Genomic DNA, 24,606 nt, shown 5'->3' on the forward strand with positions numbered 1-24,606 from the left:
ATTGGACGCACTTCAAGAAAAGAGAGAAAAAATAAAAACCAGAATCCAGCCGGCTGCTGCCTGAGAGCTGCGCTGGAGCTTCGGTGGGATCCAGGCGGGAAGAGGTTAAATTTCCTTCTCTGGGAAACATTGTCGGGTCCATGGAGGGGGTAGAAAGAGGCGCATACCAATTGACGAGGCATTCCGCTTTTCCTTGAATGAAATGCTGCGAATATGAATCCGCGTTGCGCCCCTCTCGCGTGAGGTTCGGTGTCTGCGACGCGCACTCGGATCGCTCGGAGTTGCTGGATGAGGAGAACCGGGAGCGAAAGAAGAAGAAGTGATGGAAAAGTTGCACTGATCGCGCGTCCGGATCGGCTGGATGAGGGGAGGACAGCAGCAGGACTAACTCGCTAAAGTTTCCGATCTCAAGTGACACATTGAGAAGTGGACTGAAATAATGTGACTGCAAACGTTTTTCTTTTTCTTCTTCTTCTTCTCCAGCACGGGATTTTTAATTTTTATATTTTTTCTCGCTTTGGAGTTTAACTTTATTGTTTTTATTGTCCTTTTTTGTTGTTGTTGTTGTTGCACAAAGGAAGTAAATGATTTAAATGAGCTCGCCTGGCTGATCAGTGAGCGCAGCAACGGGATGAATTCAAAGAAAGGATAGAGCTCCTTTACTTCTCTTTTAACACATGCTGCCGCTCAGTTGGACTGAACTACTGGAACAGAGCATGTGGTGACATTTGGAGCTGTTTGGAACAGTTTCTTTTTCATCTTTTTTCTTTTTTAACCCTTCTTCTCATATCAAGAAGCCAAAGCAAGCTGGTCTTGAGCTGCTCTTGGACTGTTTTTGCCTTTTTTTGTGACTCACAAACCAAAATCTCTGTTGTTGTTTTTTTATTTCTAAACTCTGGATTCTGAGATTTTGTTTTTTTTTGACATGAAGGAGCGGATGCCTAAATTGCTTTTTGAATAATTTGGATTACTCAAGAACATTTCTCATAAGAGAGACGTTGAATGATGTCTCCAACTTCAATTGGATTTGTATTTCTGTTAGGAATTCTCCATGTGTGCTCAGGTAAGTCAGAGGAATCTAGCAGCCTTTTATTGAGCATTCGTCGACTTGAATTATGATTTTTGAGATGCTACAGCAAATACAGAATCATTTCATTAGACTACAGTGCATGCACAATCCACATTTTCAGTTAAAATCGTTAAATAAAGTGTCAGAATGAATTAAAACACATGCCTCCTCATGTGTAAATGGTTGCTGCAGGGAAATTGTGGGCACAAACTTTGCCAACCATATTAGAAACTAATTCTGCACGTTGGATTTTACTCCAGTGTGTTTCAGGCCTTTGCTTAGATGTGTGTAAGAGGCTCGTCTCTGGTTTTTATTGCTATAAAAAGACAAATGCAAAGAGACACAACGGTGATATTTTCCTCGACCAAGAGAGTCAACGTTCGGGGTAAAGGGGCAGTCCAACTTTTAAAAGCTGAGCACACATAAAGTCACACATAAAGTGCTGAGGCCATATGGGATGAGTGCAGAGAGCAGCTATCATCGGTCATACAGACAGCACGAGCCCCAATGGGGACCATGTTTCCATGTATGTCATGATTCTTCCCCCGGATGACTATTATTGCTGAGTGCAACATTTTTTTATGTGCTCTTAGAATGAAAATCTGCAGCATATCAAATGACATAGATGCTCAGTTTTCATTTGTCCTTAGCCAGTGACTGTTTTAATGCAATTTGGTGCCATTTATTATGTGAAACTACAAAAGCTTTGTTTCAGTTTGTCTTTGTCGCCTGATGCTGCGTGCATTTTTTTTTTTTCCTTCCTATTATCTTACACATTTTGCCTCCTCACCCATCACATGGATGTCTTTATAGAGTTTCTGGACCGTGCTAGCTGGGGTTTTCCAGGTCAGTAGCTTCAGAGTTAAGAAGCAAATGCCTACCACCCCACCGAAAGACATGAAGCACCCTGAATGTGGTGGATTTTAGACAAAGACAAAGTTGTACAAAGAAGTAGTTTAAAGAAAATTTACCACAACAAGTCTATGCAGTGTGATGCTCATAAGAAGCCTGTAGCAGAAAAGCAGCAGGGACACCCAGGCCTTCTACTACTGTTTATTGTAGCTCCAGCACACCTATATAATTACGCAAGCAATAGTCAGCGTAATTATTCTCAAGTTTAAACCTGAAAAGCCATTGTGGCTTATAACCAGTCCAGATTCTTAGTCTGCTTCCAGATGTCCCTGAAAGTGAGCGTACATGTGAGGCATCTATTATCCTCAAGCTGCAGTGGCTTTAGCTTCTCCAGTGCATCAAGTAGAACATCTTAGAACACCTTATCCGAACTAAAACATCAGACCTCATGGGTGGTTTTAACTCTTTGTCTGATGGTTCCTGCTCGTCCATGTTTGGAGTCTGCAGAGTCTCTTTGCCCATATTCAGATGCTATTCTGTTTGGTACCATGAATTGGGTCTTTGTCTTTTAGTATAGAGGCAGAGCTGGAGAAAGCCTGAGACGCCACAGTAGTTTGAGGAAACAGCGTCGCACCTAAACAGGAAGTCGGGTCAGAGGTGAGCTCTGAGAACTAGGTGGCGGCTCCATCTGCTCCACCCTGAGCCAGTAATGGTCCCGTCCTGTGAGAAAGTCCGTCAGACACCCTGGGTTTCCAATTACGCCTGGCTGTGAGGATGTCTGGGGATGTTTCCTTGGGAGAGGCGTGAGAATAGGACCCGCTAATAGAGATGGACTGGACAGCAGATACTCAAAGGATTGGTCCTGGATTAGACACCAGTGTTGGGAAAATTGGATTTCACGCCACTTGCCAGGGAAAAGATTTCATATTTGCTTCTAATTGGAGGGTTAACAGCTTCATTCTGGTGTAGGGAAGATATCAGATCACTTAAGTAAAGTCTTAGTGACATCTCTATGGATTGTAGCAAGATTATTTTCACTTTGGTGACCGGGATGCATGAACTTTTTGCTCGTATCTGTTGAACAGAGGGAGAGCGATAAGATGACCTTTGGCCTGTCAAACTTGTGATGACTTGCTTATTGCCACAGTCTGAAGGTTGTAAATTGATACCTCCATCTGTCATGTCGCGCCTTGTTATCAGGTGATCTGTCCTCCTGCTGTATACTTAATGGCGGCTCCTTAGACCTTATACTCACCTCAGAGGAGATACCATTTAAAAAAGGGCACGGGTGGCTTTACTTCTCACACTTAGCAGGATTATTTTGAGAAGATAAGGCTTGTTAGGATGATATATATATACTAACAGGATGGGCATATCTTCAGGACAAACATCAGACTTGTCCCCTAAAAGTTTGCATCCATGTCGCTGTACACACTTTTCTGTGATCATATCCAGAGCAGTGGAGTGAGTAAGTGTGAGTATGCGCTCATGCTGATAAAAATATGGGCAGTGGCAGCGGTGCCCTGGTAATCAGCCGCGGTCCCAGCAGCACCAAGCTGTGGAGGTCTTGACAAATTGACTCATAAGTGCTGATAAATTGCAGAGCCCTTCCACCTCCTACATCATAGCGATATGACAGGACACAGCAGGTTGCAGAGCCAATTAATGACCAGAGAGCACAGGTGAGACTCATCTCTGTCTCCGGGCGTCTTACGAGCACCTTTCACACGGCCTGAACACATTCTCATTAAAGCCTGCCTCTCCTCCTAACCGCCCCTCACAGTTACTCACTGCCTATCAGTGTTGTGAAATAGCTCGTCGCTGTTCCAAATGGGCCCGAAATCAAGCTGTTTCTCGGTGTTCTGATAACGCGAGCGCGCTGGGTTGTCTTGAGAAACATGATGGGAAAGAGTCTCCAGTCTGCCGTGTCACCTTCCAGTTGAAAAATCTCACACCTACGCGGGATGACAGTGTCCGTAAAGCGACAGTATATCTCCATAACTTCCACTAATACACATTAATCTGATCCTAATCCGAATCAAACGGGGTTTTACACCCTAAGATCCGGGATTAGGCAGACTTTGGCTTAGTGGAACCACATGGAGGAATGTGGGAGGGCAGTCTCTGTCCTTCTTCCTGCTCGTGAGAAACTGTGGCTAAGTCATTAATGACTGACAAGATAAACATTTCAAAGCAGTTTGTTTGAGGGCAGATAAATTAGGCGGTGACTCTTAATGATCTGTTTTCCCCCAACTGCTCTGCCTTTAATGACCTAAAAGCGCTGCTTAATTGGATTAATTAACAAATCCATCTGACGTCAATAGTTTGTAATTTGCCGTGGCTGCAACTCAACTGATACGGAGGATTTAGATAATTTCATAAAACGGAGGATACTTCCCAGTGTCCTTTGTGTCAGCCTCTTGGTATTTTGGATACCTCAGGAATTAACTGCTTGCTGGGATTCAGTTTGGGAGTTTAGGGGAGTTTTGCTCACTGCCTGCTGATAATGTTGTCAGGACTTACTTAGCGAGTATCACTTTGTCTGTCAACTTGTCTGTCAGTTTAAGCTCCAAATATGTAGAGCCAGACAGAGTAAAGCCTGTCTACACTAAGAATACCCCAGAACATAACTTCATACAAGCATATTAGTCTGGGGCTGGCTGATGTTAGGAGGCAGCAGGCGTGTCCAGGATATTAAAGTCGTGGGTCAGTATAGTTAATGCATCTTGTTCTGACACTTGACGTGGAGGACAAACATTCCCTATCGCCTCTTGGTCTTGAAGTGATGAATGGCGTGCCCTTATAGGATGAAAGGTGTTGTCTGGTTTCTGTCCCGCTGCACAAATGGCACGCTTAGAATTCCCACAGCTTTGCTTCCTGTTCGGAAAAATGTTTTTTTTTGGAGTAATGCAGGAGAAAATTACATTTGATTCACACGCATGCTTACTTGATCCAGCCACGGCGTCATGTTAGCTGCCCCCCAGTAATATAGATGTGAGCAAGAAGAAAAGGCAGAGACGTGGGGTTTGTGTTTGTGTGGGGTGGCGAAAGGGGGCTTAAGGAATCTCTTCATCCTCTTACCCAACCCCCACTTCTTCTTCTTCTTCTTCTTTTTTTTGTTGTTTTGTTTTGGCCCAATTTTTTAAGACTTGCCTTTTTTGTGACTGGTCAGCGCCGAGTCTTTCTCAAATAAAGCAGGCCGACACGCAGGAAAAAAAAAAAAAAAGCCTGTGGGGATGGGGACGGGGAGGCCGTATTGTGTTGCCTTAACAGGGTGATTGTAAGGCATGGAGGAGGGGAGGAGAACGGTTCACCAGAGACTGAGGGTGTGTGTGAGGAGTGTAGAGGGGAGGAGTGCGGCTACACAAAGGCTACCCCAGGGTGTGGAAGGGGAAGAGGGGGATGGATGCAAGGGGGGGGAGAACAGAGGACGAAGGGGAGGACGGAGCAGTCAAACGTACCATAACACACCAGCTCTGGGAATACTCTTGATCTGGGCTCCCTATGCTCACATTGCATATTCCTACTGGTCCCTCATGGGCCCCGAATTTGCTGATTAGGGCGATAGTGGTGGAAAAACTGTGAGGCGAAGAACGCTGGTGTTGTTTTTTCTTTCAAAGGTGGACATGTGGGGAGAGGTGAAGTTGATTTTTAGAAGTGCTGAGTAAATAAAAGATGGTGCGAAGCTCCGGTGTGGCATTGAGGCTTCGGTTTCTGGTAGCATGGCCGACGTGCCTTGCGGAGCTAAATTCTGCACGCTCAGGAACTCCCAGAGGGCCTGCCCTGGGCTCGCCGTTTGCTGTGGTTGGTGAAGCTATGCTACCGTGGGGTGCTCTGCCTTGTGCATTTTAAAAAGGCTCAGACCTCCCTCCCTTTCATTTTCTCCACCGGGGAGACCTAGAGATGGCATTGAGGACAGCCTTTCCCCAGTATCCTTCTTTTCTTTCTCACTCCCTGAGCTCAGGCCTCCTCCCAGCCTCTGCGACCATTCTATTACCCTCTCATTTCAAGGCCTGGATACACTTTTGAAATGCTAAACCTCTCTTTGGTTATAACTGACAGGGGAAAATACCATTAAAGAGACTGAGAGGAATAGATTAAATTAGCAGTTAAAAGAGAGACTGCTAATTAGTTGATTAATGTCTTTGGTTCCTCCCCCTCGCAGCAATACTGTCGTAGTTAAGATTCCCTCTGGTGACAAGGCTCTCCCACCCCGTCAACATCATTTCCTGTTTATTTTTTACATTTTGAAACATCGTTTTTAATTCCATCCAGCGCAGTTGTGATGCGTCAGGAGTCACAAAACCCACTCTCACGCAGAGCTGCATCAGCACTAACGTCGACTAGTTCCGGAGGGCTAATTCTGTCGCACAAAAGACAGTGATAAAAGTAGGAGGGGTGCAACTCTATTTAAGGGGAAGCATTGAAAAAACATAATTAATGAGAAGGTGACCTTGAAATTCACTATTATAGGACTGCTTTAGGAGCCGGTCCCACCGTTGAGCTGTAACCATGGTGAGGAGGCTTCAAATAACTGTGTGATTTTTCCAACATGTAAATACACAGTTGCTCTGAGTTGGGAGATTAACTTTAATCCCAGGCTATTATCAGGCTTACCCACTTTTTCTGCAAATTGGTGACATTTTCCTTAAATCTGATGTCAGCATTGAAAAAAAAATCCCAAACATTTTCTTCGCTGTCGATAATGAGTGTGGTGCCACTCTCTGCTCAAAGCTCCTGAACCCTTTGAACAGGAGCAACACTTCTGAGTCATACAGACAGCCTCTTGATTTTTTTTTAAAGGCTCAAACTATTCTTTTGAAAGACTTGCAGAGCTGTTTATCAATCCTTCCTGTCAACATTTTAGCCTCCTCAACTTTCTCTCTCTCTCCTACATCCCTTCTTCCTGCTTCACACAATGAAAGCTCCAATTGAATAACAATTGCAGTCGCCGGCTGAACGACAGGTTCCTCAGGCTTTAAACACAAGATTGCTTTTACTTTTTGCCAGTGTGTCTGTCAGCAAGTCTTAATCACAAGCTTCATACTTCAAACTATTAACTGTGCACTTTAGGTTAAAAGCCTCACCCTCATTTCCCTACATGCACTTTAGTAATCTCACCTGTCTTGGCTCAGAAAACACTGTTGCAAAATATCTGTAGGTGCTCTGTCGTATAATCCGTCCCACTTCTGTCTTGCTTTCGTTTACCGTTCAGCCTTGATTATTCCATGCCAGTCTGTCCTTTAATCAGGGCATTATTCCACCTCTGCTTAGTGTTTTAAATGGTAATGACAGACTTTCATTTGACATCTTTAAAGACGCCCTTGTGGTTTGTGGCAGTTTTTTTTACCTTGTGAACGCGTCCATGTGATGGTTTTCTTTATATGCTAGAAACAAGCAGTCGTTTCCATTTTGCCACTTAATGTTGAAAAACTCTTATTCAGACATCTGCGGTTTCATACGAATCCGAGGTTGGGCTCTCTGATTCGTTCTTCTTTTGTCTCTGGTTCAGACATGTGTGGTTAAATCACTCCAATAGTACAACTTGACATTGTGTAGCACAGAGTAGTTTTTAGTGTTTGAACAAAGCAGCAGGTGAACTAGTCTGATGAGCTGCAGCGAGTGAGAAGGGATGTGTGGAGACAGAGGCGGCGACTTCATAGATCTGCAACGGTGTAGGGTTTCGTCTAAGCCATTTTAAGGCAGGAAGGGATTATTTTCATAGAGAAACCCTCCTAATTATGCAACTTTGCTACACAGAGAGGAGTTTTTAGGGGTTAAATCAACAACCGGAGAGGAACTTTAAATCTGTATGGATTTCTGGATAACCAAAGCTAAAATCATCCAAAGCGCTGTCTTTACCTTTTGACTTTGAGCTGAGCTTGTAGCCCCTGTCCACGGATTTGCTTTTGAAATTTGGGTGAAAGAAATTCATTGATTTTATTCACCTCTCCGTAGAAAATACAGGCTTTAAATTTGCCCTGGTTCGGTTTGTCTTTTCGGTATGACAGTGCAGACTACACCCTTCTTTAGAGCCGCTAATAAAACAGGAATGATGCATTCCAAAGATAAAAATATCTCTTTATTGGTTGCCTCGCAGTTGATCATCTTTTTATGGGAGAAGTTGGGGGGAAAATCAATGGAATTCTGTATTAATGGAAAGAAGAAGCCATGTCCTCAGGGTGGGTATTTCCACTTACAAAACAGTTTTGAAGGCTGTTGGTGATACGGATATTTCCTCTCTTGCATTCGTCTTCACAGCCGCCACTGTCTTCAACTGTGGAGGAAAACAGGTTTCCTTTGAAAACTTCCTCAGATGTTTAACATTATTTCTTCTGTCAAAAATAGAAAACTGGCAGATGAGAATTAAGGAGCTGGGATTCATTTGTGATCAAGTCATACTCAGCTGTAGCGTGGAAGGAAACAGTATTCGGATAGATACACTGTGTACCTGGACAGTTGGTATGTGTTTTGAGGAGAGGACGTGGTAAGTGGGTGCTGGAAAGCAGACAGGCCAGTGAGCAGTTGTCTGCAGAAGGAAATTTCTTTTTAATGCCAGACTGGGCACAGTCTCCCCTCTGTGGACGTCTAGAAAAAGGCTTCTTGGCAGACTTTGCCCCTTCATTAATTTTGACCAAATATTTACTGTGCATCACATGGCAAGCCTTACATCCCACTTTAATTTTTCCAGGCCAGGTTTTGAACAGTTCGGGGCGATTTGTGTTCCATTTGGCTGGACCTGGGCCATGCCCCACTCAGCAGGCCCACGCTGGTGTCTCTGGGATTTTGCCACATGGCTCCACGGAGTCTTAACCTATGCTATAGGAGCCACGTTTCACTTTAATAATACCACCACAGCTACAGTATGCGAACCACTGTTGCACATATGCACATACGCAAGCCTGCACACATTGACACTCCGGTGCTATGTGCTCCGTGCTTACCCTTTTAACCTAAAGGGCACCACAAAGGAAATGTGCCAAGTTTCTGCGCTCAGACATTACCATTGTGCCCTCCACTGAATGCACTAAATGAAATTCCCTTTCAGCAGCCAGCTGTCTAAGATTTGCTTTAGAATGTGTTTGGCCGAGCATTTAGAATAGCCTACATAAGCAGTTAAGGTCATCAGCTTTGCTCTCAGGGACTGTAATACAACACTGGTCCAACACCAGGCCTGTATCACCGCTGCAATCAAATAAATAACATTTAAAAAGCATTAGGTGCTTTTTGGCCATGCCTGCCCCGATTCACTTTGGCATCTCTTCAGAACTGCTCTTTTTCTTGGCATTGGGCCCACATGCCATACTCCCTGTGGCCGGGCTGTGCCAGCTGAGTGCGCTGGTCCCTCTGCCCCTCCCCTGGCCTCCCTCCACCTCCCGCCACCTATCAGAGTCCCATCATGGCCGGTCACAGCAACAGAAATACTGCAGCCAGTCCAGAGAGTGACCTTGGAGGAGAGCAGACCGCCACGCTTTCCAATTAAATTAAGCATACATTTTACTTTCATTAACCCTGCAGTTCCGTTCCCATCCATTAATGTTCGTAATGCATTCAGTTAACTATATATTTGTTTTTCAAAATGCCGAGCAAATTGTTTTGCTGAAATACACTTTTATTAATCTCTAGAGGATTTCAAGTCGAGCAGCTCATGGAAGTAAGAAGTCGGCAGTGAGATGCTCACTATCCCCTGTTGGGAAATAAATGTACCAGTGTATTCAATTACCCCTGCTTCTCCAATCCTGCTGTTGGAGAAAGCTTTGATGTATCACTAAGATCGCACTGGTCAAACCTCATTAAAATGGCAATGCTGGAAAACAAAAACAAGAAGTAATTGCCTGCTCGCGCTCCCTTTGCGCTTCTTTTTCTGTAATACCCCCCATACTCCAAGCCTCAACTGTGCTGCATACACAGGCTTCCTAATAGAAGGTCTAAGCCTGGCATCTGTGCTCCATATTAATTACAGCCCTTTTTCTCGAGGTTTCTGTTCTGCTGAAGGAATGACATCCTTGACATCGGTGTTCCTGAGAAGTGTGGGCTGGGTTTTCTTCTCAGGTCATTGCTGTGAATGTGTAGGGTCAACCTGAGGAGCCTGTGAGTCTGCTCACATTGTGAATACATTGATAGATAGACAGCAGATAGACTGACACACATGCACGGAGACAGACCGACTCTTTGCTTGCATCCAGCCTGCTCTGTTCGGCCCATCTGCCCGGTCTCCAGAGCCAATTTGACAGGCAGCTTCCTAACAAGCGTTCCAGTCTTTTCCAATACAGATTTCCTCCTTGTCCCAGTGAATTGATATAATAAAGAACTTGCGTTTATCCTGCAGGAATGAATTCTGCCCTCTTGGCCTGCTGCAGAGTTTGACAGCTTTTGTTTGTATCTATGACACTCACTGCAGCAGATTGGCATCAGGAGGAGCTACAGCTCAACCACAATTGTGTCCCCCGGGTTTCTGTTAAAAATGTATCACTGGATAGCATATTTTCCTCGTGTTATGTTTTTTCACATTTGCTCATCATTATTTTGTTGCTGACAGTCTATGTAGAATTACTATGGCTATTTAAATTGAGGCCGCACGCTCAGCCTGTAACGTTGACGAATGAAAAAAATCAATCCGTCTGTTATTAAGTCTCTCTTCAAGATTTTTTTTAAAGACAAGTGAAACAAAGATGTCTGTGTTGTCTTCAGTTGACTTACAAGGTGTTTCATGAGCATCAATACTCCTTTATCATACTTGCAATAATGCATGCAGCCTGGAGCAGAAGTGGAAATACTGCTGCTATTGTTTTACATTCAGATGGGGGCCCCAGAGCAGGATGGGCCCCAGCCTCCCAGAGGAGCACTCTGCTACGCTGTCTTACTCCCAACCTGGCCCTCCTTTGCCTGGAGAGAACCAGGGATGCGTTTCCCAGCTGACACAGCCAGGAACCGGGGCTGGGTCCTCCGGGCCTGGAGGCCTCCGCTGGTTCGCGTCCTGATGAGCCGTCACTGTGAATATCCCAGAGCAGTGGAGCTCATGTTAGTAACCCTTGTCCCCGAGCAAAGGAAGGAGAGCCGCTTGTTTATGGCATCATCAGCAGATTTGTCACGTCTTTATTGCGGATGACAAATGAGCAACAGGATGATCAAAGGCAGCGACAGTGATAAAGCAATTTTGGCGGCTCTAAATATTTTATTAGGTACTCTCCACACAACTTAAAGACTAAAGCGAGTCGTGTGGAAAGAACAAGTCATTGGTATTGTTTGTTTTTTAAAAAAAACAACTGGTTTCTCATGCTTTCCTATTGTTTGCAATGAAATAAATAGTGTTGGGATCCTCACAGAGACACCACAGTAGGCCCACTGTTCATCTTTTCTCAATACTTCCTCAACCTTGCTCATTGTCTTTTCTGTAATAATAACAAAAGAGCTTTGTGTTGTGTTTATATTTCAGTTTGCAGAATCCACATTCCACTTAAATTATCAGTGGCAGCATTGTAATTGTCTGTGAGGATGCTGACTTAGTTTCTATAACAGCAAATACAGGGAAACAATCAAACAGGATAGTGCTGGGTCATAGTGTTGTGTGTAAACCTGCAGGTAATGCGCTTTAGGTTTGTTTGGATTAAAAAAAAAAAGCACAAATTTGGATAGAGGTACTACTTTTTTGAAAGCTGATATCGGTTTTCAAGTGCTGCTGTAGTATAAGCGGGGTAACCAAACCCCGTTCTGTTTGGTAAATGGAGACAAAGAGATGAGGAGAGAAAGAGGCCATAAAGATATCCATCATCCCCCTCCATCACCCCACCTCGGGATCTCCACACACACTCACACACAGGGCTCTAATCCTGCCTCTTAGGAGTGTAAGCGATAGCCTTGTGTAACATTAAAAACAGGTCTGATCTGATGCAACTGGCAAAGTCATTCATGCAGCGCATTCCAGGGTGGGATTCTGAGGTTGAAACCATAAAAGATTCAGTTTCACTTTCCTGTTAATGTCATCTGATCAGCGGGAGTACAGTGCCTTGCCTTTTTCTCTCCGTTTCCGTCTCTGCCTCTTATCTCTGCCCTCTCTCTCCGTTATCTTCTCTAATTCAACAGAAAAGGGTGCCTTTTCTTCTCGCGTTCGCTCGTTTATTGGCCAGCCGCGTCCCCGAGCAGGCGTGGCTCCAGTCTCCGCCTGGCTACCCCGAGGGACACGCCCTCTGCTCTTATCTCTGCCATAAATCCCTCTTAAGTCCCCTAATCACAGATTAATGGCGCTGTAGATAGGGAGTGCCCTACTGTGCTCGGCCTTCCTTATCGCTGATCCATATTCCGTATCTCTGCCGTTGCTCAGCTGGACATCTGATACTCGGTGTGATGATGCCGCTCGGGCTCCTGCAACACCTCTCAGTTTTAGTGTCTGCCTTTATGAGATCCTGTGACCTTGGGCGCCTTTAACAGGGAAATGAAACTTAACCGCAAATTTATTCGGATATTTAAATGAAATCCTCTGGCTGTCATCCCTTTGTCGTATGGCACAGATCTGAGTGAATGAGCCGGCATTGTGAAGTTGTTTTATCATTGGAGGAAGTCGACACATTATCCCGTCTCCCTACCTCGGGGGACCACAGTAACAACAGATCTAAATTGCTTCACTGTCCTTCTCCCCTGTGAGTTCTCTGGGGTAAAGGGCAGGTGCCTGGCTGCCTTCCTCTTCCTCACACTCTGCCAAGATAGTAGCCATGGAAAAGAGCTGTGAGAGACAGAGGCACATTTATTTTTTTTAAGCTAGGGAAATCACTGGAGCCGAACTGATTACTGCAGCTAGGTGATTGTTTTCTGTGGGTTTTTTTTCACTTATCTTGCTGCTTCTCTCCATTCACGTAAACCACTTCTTCATATAGAGACTTTCTTCAGTGGATAGTAATGAAATGCTGTGCACATAATGTTGCCTTTGGGCCTCTATAAGCTTTTAATTGCAAAGGGTAAAAGTGCTGTGTTTAAGGAATGACCCTGGCTCTGGTGGAGTAAACTGTGTCTGGCTTTTTTTTTTTTTTTTTTTTTTTTTGCTGCTCAGAGTCAAGGTTGCTGCAGGGTCTTCTTTGCTTTCAGTCAGAATAGCTGGATCGATTGCTACCTCCCAGACATGTAAGCTTTGTAGCACCACAAAGCTGCAGACTTGCAGACTTCATTGCTTGTTTCATGTCGTTGACATCATGGCTATTTACAATGACAGTAAGAGGCATTATGTAATTATACACAATTAATAGTGCATCTTTTGTCAGAGCAGAAGCTTAGATTCCAGTGCAGTGCTCAGTAGGTCACATTGTGCTGTTTGCATGGTAAGTAGTCTGCCTCTTATGCGTATTATTTTTTATCAGATTGAGGAAACAGGCTTTTCTTGTGGAATAAAGATTCACAGCATCACGTTGGAGGGTGGAAATCAAGTTTAGCCCCAGCACACAGATTTATTGATAGGAAGCTGGTAGCCATAATCTTAATACACAATTCATGCCTCGTGCTTTAATGGCTGCAGCTTCTTGAGAACCATCCCAAATCTCATCTTCATGCCATGTCTATCAGCGACTGGAGGAGCTTGGATTCCAGATTGAGCAAATGCCCGGAGGTCTTCATGAATCCTTGCATGCGTACAGTATATGGGTCAATGTCTAGGTCCGGACCCTTGTGGTGACTGTATGGATGGGTCTGAGGCTGTTCAATTCACCGTGCTCATCGTTGCTGTCGGCTTTTGTTGTTCATTACAGAGATTGCTTTTACAAGTGAGGAAAGTCACAGAGTTGTTGGTTTTTTTAATTACCTCCACAGCGAGCAAAAGGCTCCCTCAAGCATAGTTTAACTTTGCGTATGTGTGAGTGTGCCTATGTGAGCAGATGAGAAAGAAGAAAAAAAAAAAAAAAAGAAACTGTGCGCTCCAGCAAGTGAGAGGGTTAAGGGAGAAGGAGAATTTTGCCTCGGGCACCAATCGATCAGATCCTTGCAGTAGAAGTCCCAGCTTCCCTTTGGTGAGGCTGTGTATTGCATTAGCTCATCTCACATTCTCTGTCTGGAAGCAAAGTGAAGCGGGGGGGGGAGGCATAGGGGGATAGAAAATAGGAGAGAGGGTGGTTGAAAGCAGCAGAGGAGAAGGAAGGGCAGCGCTTTGAAATGAAGGCAGGGTTAGACGACTCAAAGTGAAGCGAGAAAGAGACGGTGAGCAGCTCGGTTCAGCAGTGGAGTGTGCACTCTGCCCGTCTCTAGCTCCTGCCTCAGATTTGGTCTTCTTTGCGAGCTGCGGGGACGAAGCATGAAGCTGGCTTATTGGCCGTCTTCTAAAAGCTCGCACCTGTAGAGGCGAGAGCGTTTGTTCTATGACAGAGTACACCGCCTGTGTGTCTTCCTGCCCTGGTGAGGGGTAATGGAGCTGAAGTAACGCAGGTCACTGACGGTGTCTGTGGGGATCAGCGCCGCACACACACACACACACACACACACACACACACACACATGGAGTATGCACACAAAGAATTCAATCAGGGACAAGGAAAGGATAATAGCATTGTGTAACTGATACATGCTTGCACCCACTCACTGTTCAAAACACACACACCCTCTCAGGAATCGCACCCAAAACACTTATTAGAGTGCCATATGAACTGCAGAGTATTTATCTAGCAGCTTATTCTTACCAGCTTCTCTGTAATAGGACACTGTACCCCCACTGTATATTGTATTCTCAGTGTGCATGTTAATCATGCAGATCCGGTGTAATCATCTACAGTAAACAGTCTCTGATCAAACACAGCACCTCCCAGCGCACCGCTCCCCTCACAGTGGGCCACATCTAAATAGTTAATGGTTCCCCCATAAAACCCCAAACTTCAGACCGTTTCAAATTAGAGAGGAGCTATCTAAATCAGGAAGGGAACGGGGGAGAGCAGATAGCGACGGAGCTCTTCAAAGTCCTCTTTAATAAAACATATTAGCTTGCCTTGTCTGGTGGAGTACGGTGGTAGTGGTGCAGTCGCTGTGGTGGTAATGGGCTTGTGTACGCCAGCAGACTGATGAGTGTTCGCTGGGCTCTGTGCTGCCTGACCAAAGGGCTGGGCGTTGTTGGCACATGGTCCGTAGGTTCAAAAGAGCAGGTTACAAATGGAGGTTAATTAGCGAAGTGGCAGCTCCAATAGCCAGGAAGCACCAGATATGTATTTTTTATAAACTTTATTCAGTGCCAGATAGTTGACTAATTCATTCTAGCTAAAGGCTTGATGTGTCGCACTCTAATTCTCCATCTGCTTCTGTCTGTCTCTCAGAAATGCTTTAATCTACAGATATGTTTTTTATAGCAGCAGAGGGTCTGACATGCAGGAACAAAACCAGATTCAGAATTACAGAGATTTCTGAGCAAGACTTTGTCACGTCGCCACAAAATATTGAAACATCAACTGATTGGCTTTAGTGTAACTGCTCCGAATAGAGTAATTGTCGCTGGCAAATTTATAATGCAGTGTTTTGTGGCATGAAGTTACTGCACAGCATCAGTGATATTGCTCCATCTTAAGCGCCGGATTTCATTTAATTATTTTCAACTCTAATCTGAGAACAAATCCTTGTGTACTGTGTCGATGTTCATGGGGGAATTGTTGGATTTCTCTCCATAATACTGTGAGGACTTGACCTCAAGTGCCCTGAGATGACATATGTGTGTATTTGGCACTATATAGATTAAATTTAATTCAAATAAGCTGCCTTTCACAGCCTATTATTTGCAACATTTTCCCACAATCATTGCCGTCATACGGATACACCTCAGTTGGTGACCAGTACTTTTAGAAAACACATGCAACGTCTAAACATGTCCCAAAGTAAGAGTCTTCATCGAGCCTCACGTTAGTGCAAGATTTATGTAAGAACAGATGAACCCTGTGGTAGAGAAACTCCAGCCTTGATAACCGTTTGACTATTTCTGATGATAACCATCAATCAAGTCATTTTCACAGCCTGTCATAAGCGTTAGTTCAGGAGCGACTTGAAAAAGACTCGCGATCATGATGTCCTTCATTGGGATACTGGATTAATTATATTTCAGTGACCACACCACACTTCTGCGCTGAAGTGATTAATCTTTCCACAGAGCTGTCACTAATTATGCTGACTTTACCTAAAATATGTGGCAACGGCAGAAGATGCCTGCTCAGCACCGGTTTTTGTAGGGTAACGGGGGGATGGCACATAAATGAGGCAGTGTGGCAAGTTCACGGGATGCTGGGTAAATTAATTGCAGGCCTGTGCCTCCAATTAGACCCGACTCTCTTTAATTGGTGCTGAATGGGCTCCAAAGGCCTCTGCTGGTAGATATGGTGAGGAGGGAAGAGCTCTCTTTCTCTTTCTCTCTCCCTGCAGCACATACACTCACTTTTGTGTGAAAGCACACAATGAATTCACCGCCATTAAGTCCCACCCTTCAGGAATTAACAACAGGAAGCTAATTTGCATGTAAAGCAGGTTTGATAGCCACAGCTGACTGGCCAGAGAGCAATAGTAATGACCAGAGATAGCAGTGGGGTGTTAACCCCCTTGGCACTCCTGTTGACACTGCTTTAGCTGCTTTGTTTTACTTCAATAGTGTAATCTCTGCTCTTGCCCTTTATCTTATCTTTTATCTCTTAATTTCCTTTTACCTCTAAGGTGTGTCATCTTCTTGTTTACCGTTGCCTTCTTTTCCTTCTTTTCTGCTCTTTGATCTGAGAAATGACAGAGTCACATAGCTGCAGCGATGTTAACCTTTGCTGAAGGAGCTGTTGCTGTAATTAGAGAGTGACTTTGTTCACAGATTGCTAGTTCATTCGGTCCTCACTGCTACTTGGATCAGCAGTGCTTCTTATTGCACTGGAATAAAATCATTCTTTTACTGTCAAGTTTGTCCTGAATGTAGGTGTGATGTGCAAATATCAGTGCAGTTGACATGCATGGTGTTATGGTACTTTGCTTAAGTTTAGAACCGTATGTCTGAAATTGAAAGCAAAAAGCACTAAAAGGTAATGTAGGCTGAATCAAACAGAATACTGACCCTATGTGGTGCAAGATTCCTACTGTCGGTTGCCAATTCGATATATCCAGAGCAGGTATAGTTGCCTTTAAAGCTGCTGCTGAGCAAGACCTACATCAGGTTTGAAGGCCATACTTTATTATAACAGAGGTAAATAAGGACATAAAATCCTTGCAGATGTCAAGTTTCACTTTTGCCATTTCTTTCCCAGGATCCCGTCTGCGTCAAGAGGACACCCCACCCCGAATTGTGGAGCACCCATCTGACCTGATTGTTTCCAAAGGGGAACCCGCTACTCTCAACTGTAAAGCGGAGGGGCGGCCAACCCCGACAGTGGAGTGGTACAAGGATGGAGAGCGGGTGGAAACCGACCGGGACAATCCCCGCTCGCAGCGCATGTTGCTGCCCAGCGGCTCGCTCTTCTTCCTGCGCATCGTCCACGGACGACGCAGCAAACCGGACGAAGGTTCTTACGTCTGCGTTGCTCGCAACTACCTGGGAGAGGCAGTGAGCCACAACGCCTCGCTGGAAGTAGCCAGTAAGTGCAGCATGTCTTCCTATTTCGTCTTTGTCTCTGCTAAGGGTGTGAATGGAAGAGTTTGGGTTCAGATGGAGCTGAATAGCAGGCTCCAGTTTCGTCCAGTGTTGCTGGGCTCAATGTGTTCAGTGAGTTGGATAATCTCTCAGGAGATGGGCAGGATGTGTTTGGCCCAGCGGTCTCCGTAGGCCTGTGGAGCCTTGGGGGAGAAGTGGCCTGATCATTCCAGGGTGAGTGCTTCTCTAAAGGGCCCTTGGTAGGTGGTCAGGAGCTACAATAGGAACAAAGCCCTTTCTGTTTTGGCCCTGCTTCTGCTTTTTGTCAGAGAGATAGATATGAGGTTTTATATCGAAAGGAATGCAATCATTGCATCTGTGTTTAGTCATCTTTCAATGAAGAGCTTTCCCACTCGTTTCATTCAGAGATGTCTTTCATTGTCTGCTACGCTCGTGCAATAACAGACGAGCTTTGATGTAAAGTGGATTTAAGCATCTCCATGGTCAACAAGCAGGCTTTGAGACATATTAGTTAGGATAATATTTGGCAGTCGTGAGTACGCAATGTAGAAGTTAATAATCTCTCTAGACTCTGAAGTCTTTTTTTTGTGAGTTGTGACCTGTGTTGGCATATTTGTTCCCATGATTCTTAAAAGGCTGCTGACGTTGGTGAGGTCAGCTCTGCAGATATATTATCTCTTTGCTCTCTTGACTGGCTGAGGAGGGGAGCTCAGTTATCAAGCGCTCCTCTAGCATGCCCAGAGGCTGTCACCAACCCGCTGACTGTAATCCAATCAAGATGGGGAAAGAAAGAATGATGTGTGTGTGTGTGAGAATGAATGTGGAGTGCGAGGGGTTGCCGGGCCGGGCATGAGCTGCCCGCTTTTTTGTAATGGTCTCGGCAATGACGTGTCATTCAGATGCTTGCTTTTTGGATTTAAGCTGTATTTGTGGGATTTCTGTAATATACAGATGGGACAAGCCTCCGCTGTCAGTACAAAGTGAGAAGCATTAGATCAGACACAAGGTTTTTACAACCTATTCCATGAGCACTTCTTTTGAATTGAGCGTTAGACGTCCCGTTTCGGATGAGCTGCAGAAATTCAGTGCAGACTGGTGGTCAAGATGGTGAGTTGTCCTCGTGTATCCTGCAATATATGTTTCCAGCCAGGCTTTGGCAGCGTTAAAATGACAATTCTGCATAATTTTATAAAAATACGAGCGCGTCCAAGTTTTGCACATTTAAAAGTTTTCCATCGGTCATAATACTAAAAATATTTTCCCCATGCAGCAGATGATATACAGTGTTTATTTCAGAGGTGGGTTTTTTTTCAAGTAGAAAAACAAGACACTTGGCGTGAAGCTTGAGGACCAAAGCACCATTGGCTCGGTCTCAAGTTTGGGCTGCTTATTCTGTATAAGGTTCAAACAGACCCGTAATGACAAGCCACTGCGCTCCAGCCCTCGCTCTCCTTCTCACTCAGCTGGTGTCTCTCACTCACCCCTCTCTGCAGCTCATGCCTAACTACATATAATTATGTTGTCGGAGCAACCGAGATGGAACTCTGCCGGCGAAAAAAGGCAGAAGAAAAAAAAAGAAAAAGGCCAGAAACTCAGAGATTTCTTTACAAGCTTGCATTTAAACTCCAGAGTGAAGAAACTACACGCCATAAATCTGACTCACGAGGGTAGGAGAGAGTTTTAAAGCATTTCGGAGTCCTTGTTGTCGTTTAAGATGCTTGTCATACCGTTACTGTTATGAGTCGAACGCTGTAGACACGGTGTTTTACTCGGAGTGAGTCGGGGGCTTAATTTCCAATGAAACTCCAAAGAAGGAAGTCATGGTTTTAATTGTGTTTACTTTGCCTCGCTCTCCCCCCTTCAACGTTTTCACTTTAAAAGCTGAAATCACAACTTTTCGGAGATGTTATTGTAAGAGACTGGCTTTTACCGTTTCCCGTCTCACCAGCGATTGTTAACATAATCCACGTTTCAACAAGTCCTGTTTTGCCAGGCTAGGAGAGCTAACCCAGTTTGTTTGGTTTATCATTAACCACATGTACAGTACAGCCCACAATCTCTCTATCTGAGTCTCTTAACCCAAAGCCTGGCCTAATGCAGTCACCGTGAATCCTGTTTGCCTTGTGTATTCAAACAAGCTTAAGATAGGATTCTGCTCCCATTATGTTTTTGTTTTCCTTGAATTAGAGATGTCGATGTCAAATAATGAACTTTTTGTGCGCTTGAGGACAGCCAGTTGATAAAGAACAAACAGGAAGATCGCGCTGAAATGTGTTTACACTGTTGCTAAAAAAGTTTCTGAAACACGATTATGTTCCTGTAACCTAAATCTTCAGATGCTATTCATGCTTTGCCAAGCGCTGAACAAAGACGATTCTAAAAGTCGATAAGTGCATTTTGATGAAAATAGATGAGTGTGGATGCAATAAATCTTTTTGAAGATTATACTACATGACATGGTATAAATCCCATCAAACTGTTTAGAAAGCGTGACAGAATTTTAAAGAATTGTGGATCTGTTTTACTTGAGAACTCTTGTTTGCAGCCTTTGTGAAAATGACTGAAACCTGTTACCACAATCACACGAAAATGGAAATCAATACAGGCAAATTATTAATAACAATTTATCTGTTTTGTGTACGAACATCACAGAATGATGAGTAAGAAAGAAATGCACTTAGTTTTATGCAGTGATTACTGACGGACACATTAGCACAATAAGCTATGTGTGCGGTACACTGTATACTCTGTTGTATGTCACAGTAGATTCCTGTACTCACTGCTCTGCATGGGGCCCTGAGAGGCTCTATGAATAGCTTGTTTCCCTTTTCCTGGACGTTGAGATAGTAAAGTGAGGTAATGGACGGCACACTGCTGCACTTGAGCAGGCGATAACCTCAGGGCCTGCTGTCTAGTGGCCTGGCTGACTGCACAGAGCTGACCGCACAGGGTTGGCTGCAGGCCTCGCATCCACACACAGATTCCTCTCTCCAGAGGCAGCGTTTACTTTTTACAGCCACTAACAACAGAAGCAAAGGGATGTTTACTTAAAATTTGGTCCACTGCATATAATTCTGTTTAGCCAAGTTTATCTCAGAGTCTCATTGATCTCGATGCTGCTGTGAAATCTCTGTCACCGTGTGCAGCCAGCTGGCTTCGCTGGCTGTCTGATTAGTGGGGGAAGGTCGGAGCGTCAGATGTGTGGAAGGCAGCAGGGTTCATCCTGACAGACTCTGGGCCATGCCTAAGGGTCATCTGCCGAGTGGAGGACAGTCGGCTGGCATGCGCCAGTCTAAAGGCAGCAAAGCCACCTCCCACTGATGCGAGGACCCGCCTGTCTCTGTTGCAGGACATCTCTTGTACTACATCTGTCGACTCTCAAAGAATTGGAGTCTTTTTGTTGCACTCATCAGCACACCCCCTCCCAGACTAAACCCCTCCTCTTGACACATTTGAGTTTACTTTATCTCACATTTCTTTCCTCCCTCCTGCCTTCACTCATCATTTCACTACCCACTGAAACGGAACAAACCCTGAGACTGAAATAGCTCCGTTCACTGCCTGATGGGAGAATAATTATTTTAGTTATTTTAACTTATTACTTCAGTGGCAATATCGTGCAAAAGCTGTTGTTAAATTTCATCAAATTCTTTCTTGTATCTGTCTCTCTGTTGTGTGTTATTTTGGGGCGATCGTTCAACTTTTAACCTGTTTTTTAAGCTCTGCAAATACTAAGAAGCTCATGTAAAATGAGACTAAGAAGTGAAAAGAAAGGGGAAAAAAAATTAGTAGCTGCAGAGAATAAGAGCGCGAGAGCAGACTGAGATATGAAAAAAAAAATCAGGACAGCTAAACCCCAGCAGAAGCAGCAGTGAGTGTGCTGGCAAGCTGCCAGGGGACTGGAGGCAGAGTGTGTTACAGCTCTGTGGCAGTTATTTGTCTCAGGGAGGTTCAGAGCAAATTGGTGCAAACGGCACAGCCAGGGTCTGCTTCATGAGTCAACATGCAGCTGAGGCGTGGGCTCCGCACCACAGACGCTCCTTGGCCTCCACTCCAGTCTGTTTCATGTCGGAATGCAGACCCCTTCCACAATCTCCAAACCCAGTGGTGTGTGTGTGCGTGTGTGTGTGGCTGTCAAAACTAAACTCACTAAGAAAAGTCTCTGTTTCGAATTATTGTAAAGAGTTTTGCATGTATGATGTTGGCAATGGGACAAATTCCTTTTCACTAAATATATCAATAATATTTTAGTGTATCTTGTTGTGAGTGTTTGCTGGGGGTGTGCTGCTGTTCAAGGCTATTTTTGTCTCGTGCTGTTAATCTTGGAATTACACTGGAAACAACTGGCTACTGTCTAATTACACTCTCTCTAGCGCACAACTGTCAGCTCAGGGAAGGCACGTCCAACACATGCATTTTAATAAGTCTCCAGCCTGTCCATATATGCAAAGAGTGATTTTTATCATGCATGTTATGTGTGGTCTGTTGAGCCTTGCGTCTTTGGCACTTCAGGCTGTTTGCATAAATCAATGCAATCCATGTAATTAATCCTGGAGTGTCCACTTTGCTGGGTTGGGTCAATACATGAATGCCATTTCGAAAGGAGAATTTCTGTGATACATAAAAAGACTGACGCTATTAAGAAGGTATGGAGCTTCTCATAGCATGCAGTGCTTGTTAGTGACCTTTAGACCTTCCTTAAAACCACGACGGAGATTGTGATTAGGATGCATAGGCGCATATATGACCCGAAGAGTGCACCCGTGGTTCGATTTGCGTCATTCCCCTGCCGCCTCTAACGCATCTCCTGTCTCCCTATACCGTCTCTGTTGAATAAAAGTGAAAATACTAAATATAAATCAGCAAACTCTGACTATGCTGATATGCCGAAGATGCATCCTGGCAGATATTGGCTGACATAATTGACCCAAAATGTAGTTGTCACTCCCTGCAGTGACAGCAGTCTGCTGTGAGGGGGAAGAAGATGCTCGCGTCTCTCTCAGTCATGTAAAAATGTGTCAAATGTCACACTGATTTTTGGAATTTTTAGAACACGGTTCTCCCAAACATGCAGGCAGTCGTAACCTCGCCCACACACAGCCCTCCCCCACCAAAACTAATACTGCTGGCAAGATGGGAGGCCAAGTGTTGAAAATGCTCACCACGGGAAAGAGTAGAACAGCAGCAGATAAGAGCCAGAGCAGCTTTCTAACAGAGTTTTAGGCGCTTTGTGTTGTTTTACAGCGAACACTGGCACCAAGCTTAAAGTGAACACACATCCTGCAGAGTGAGAGAAACTAGTATGAATGAGTTTGGTTTGCATAGGAATGAAGTCTCCGATAGAACACGACTGGGTGAGGCAAGATTTCCTGTGTTTGGGCAGTGTGTGTGTGTGTGTGTGTCTGTGTTCATGTTTGATTCCATCAATCTGTCAGTGTGTGTACACTGGTCTATTGAACAATGTCTAGTGGAGTGTTGTGTGAAGAAGACTGTACATGAGCTGAAGGGGCAGGTGTACAGACATGGGTAAAGGAGCCCGCTCAAAGTCCCATCAATCACTCCATGCTCCACCCGTCTCTGACAGCTTACTGGGCCAGGACAGGCAGGGGAGACGTGTCCTCCAAAAGTACACCAGAACCTCCTTCATCCCTCCTTCTGTCCTTTTTCTTCCCAGAAAACAAACAAAAGACAAAGCTGGGCACTGTTTGAAAAATAGGCAAACAAACAGGCATTTCATGTGATTCCCACTCTATGTCTTATCATCCGCATTATCAGTTTGTCACGAGTGGAATTTAGAGGGAAATTGCGCCATAAAGCCATAAAAAAACAGAGGCTGGGTGAATGAGGTACTTTTTAATGGAGACATAAAGTGCTTTTTTAGAAGTCGTGGTTTGAGTTCGTCCCTTCAGTGTGATGTATATTTGCTCGGTCGATCCGTCTCTCTATAAAAATCCAGAATGTAATGCTTTGAATGTGCTTAACACAGCTGTTTCACACTGACATCCTCTCCTCTTTTTGCCGTTCGGATCTCCCCCTCACTGCGCATTCATGTAGGAAATGGCTTGTCTCTGTTAACAAGGGCGGGAACGCTGACTTACAGAGCCCACTTCAAGCACTTTTTCCTCTTGTTTCTGTGAAGGTTTCCACAGTCCGTCCAATTACATACGATGACATTGCCCAGATATCTTCAGGACGTCTTTGAAAAAGCAGAGCTACTACACAGCTGTATGTCTGGGCGTCTGGACACTTCCCTAAATGTTTGTGCGTCAGAGCTTTTTTTCTTTCTCTGGTCGCCACAGTGACTCACTATTCATCTCGGTGTAATCCCTGCCCCGGGCTATAGTGCAGAACAGGAGCACGGTTGGGATGGTTGCTCGGTCCCACGATAGGGAAGTATGATATTAACATTATGAAGTGCTAGTCTCGAGCAGATAAGATGCAGTATGTGAGCTCTTGAGTCCAGTGGTGCTGTGCTACCACTCAGAAGGACCACTGATAGCAGGAGTGCCTTCGCTTCCCCTCCACTTAGAAACTATCCGTGTTGTTTGTGTGCCTTTCAGTGTGTAGCTTCGGAGTGCACCGAGTGTGATCTCTTATCAAGATGTGTCCATATTTGTATTAGCTGTGTCTCTGGCTGTGCTCCATATTTGAAAAATGCTCTCGGTGGTAAGCTGTGTGTCAGTGCTTGTGAGAACCAGATGAATGTATGCTGCTGACTCTAATCTCCACTTCTTCTGCAGAGACCTGGGTATTACTCTTGTTGTGGGGTGTAATCTCCTCTCGGTCTGAGCCCCTCCTGTGGCCAGAGAGGCTCGCCCGCATGTGTGTTTGCGCGTCTGTGAGGCTTGTGCGCGCCTACGTGCCCGCATTCTGGTGTCTGGTCATATGACGAGGCGTTCTGCTCAGTGGACATGCTCTGGTTATTAAACCTGGGTTAAGCCCTCACTTGAAACCTTCTCTCATGCTCCTCGATCCGAGACGATGGAGCTAGGGGGGGATTAAGGGGTTTGGAGACTAGAACTTTAGGGGTTTTTCAGACAGAATTTTGGCAAAGTTGGAAAAGTGTGCTCAAGGGTGGGGGGACACTCGGTGCACTCTAGGTCAGAATGCAGGGATC

General features: G+C 44.8%; 1 protein-coding gene across 1 annotated transcript in view; it reads left to right on the plus strand.

Moving 5' to 3' along the window:
* The first annotated feature begins 534 nt into the window (after nt 1–534).
* LOC103356729 (roundabout homolog 1) overlaps nt 535–24,606 on the plus strand; it is a 123,725-nt gene continuing 99,653 nt past the window's right edge. The window contains exons 1-2 of the mRNA XM_008280981.1: nt 535–1,063; nt 17,146–17,472. Of these exons, the coding sequence (XP_008279203.1) occupies nt 1,003–1,063; nt 17,146–17,472 (388 nt within the window). The 5' untranslated portion in view covers nt 535–1,002. The remainder of the gene's footprint in view (nt 1,064–17,145; nt 17,473–24,606) is intronic.

Source organism: Stegastes partitus, unplaced genomic scaffold (genome assembly GCF_000690725.1).
Source record: "Stegastes partitus isolate 25-593 unplaced genomic scaffold, Stegastes_partitus-1.0.2 Scaffold216, whole genome shotgun sequence".
Lineage (NCBI taxonomy): Eukaryota > Metazoa > Chordata > Actinopteri > Pomacentridae > Stegastes > Stegastes partitus.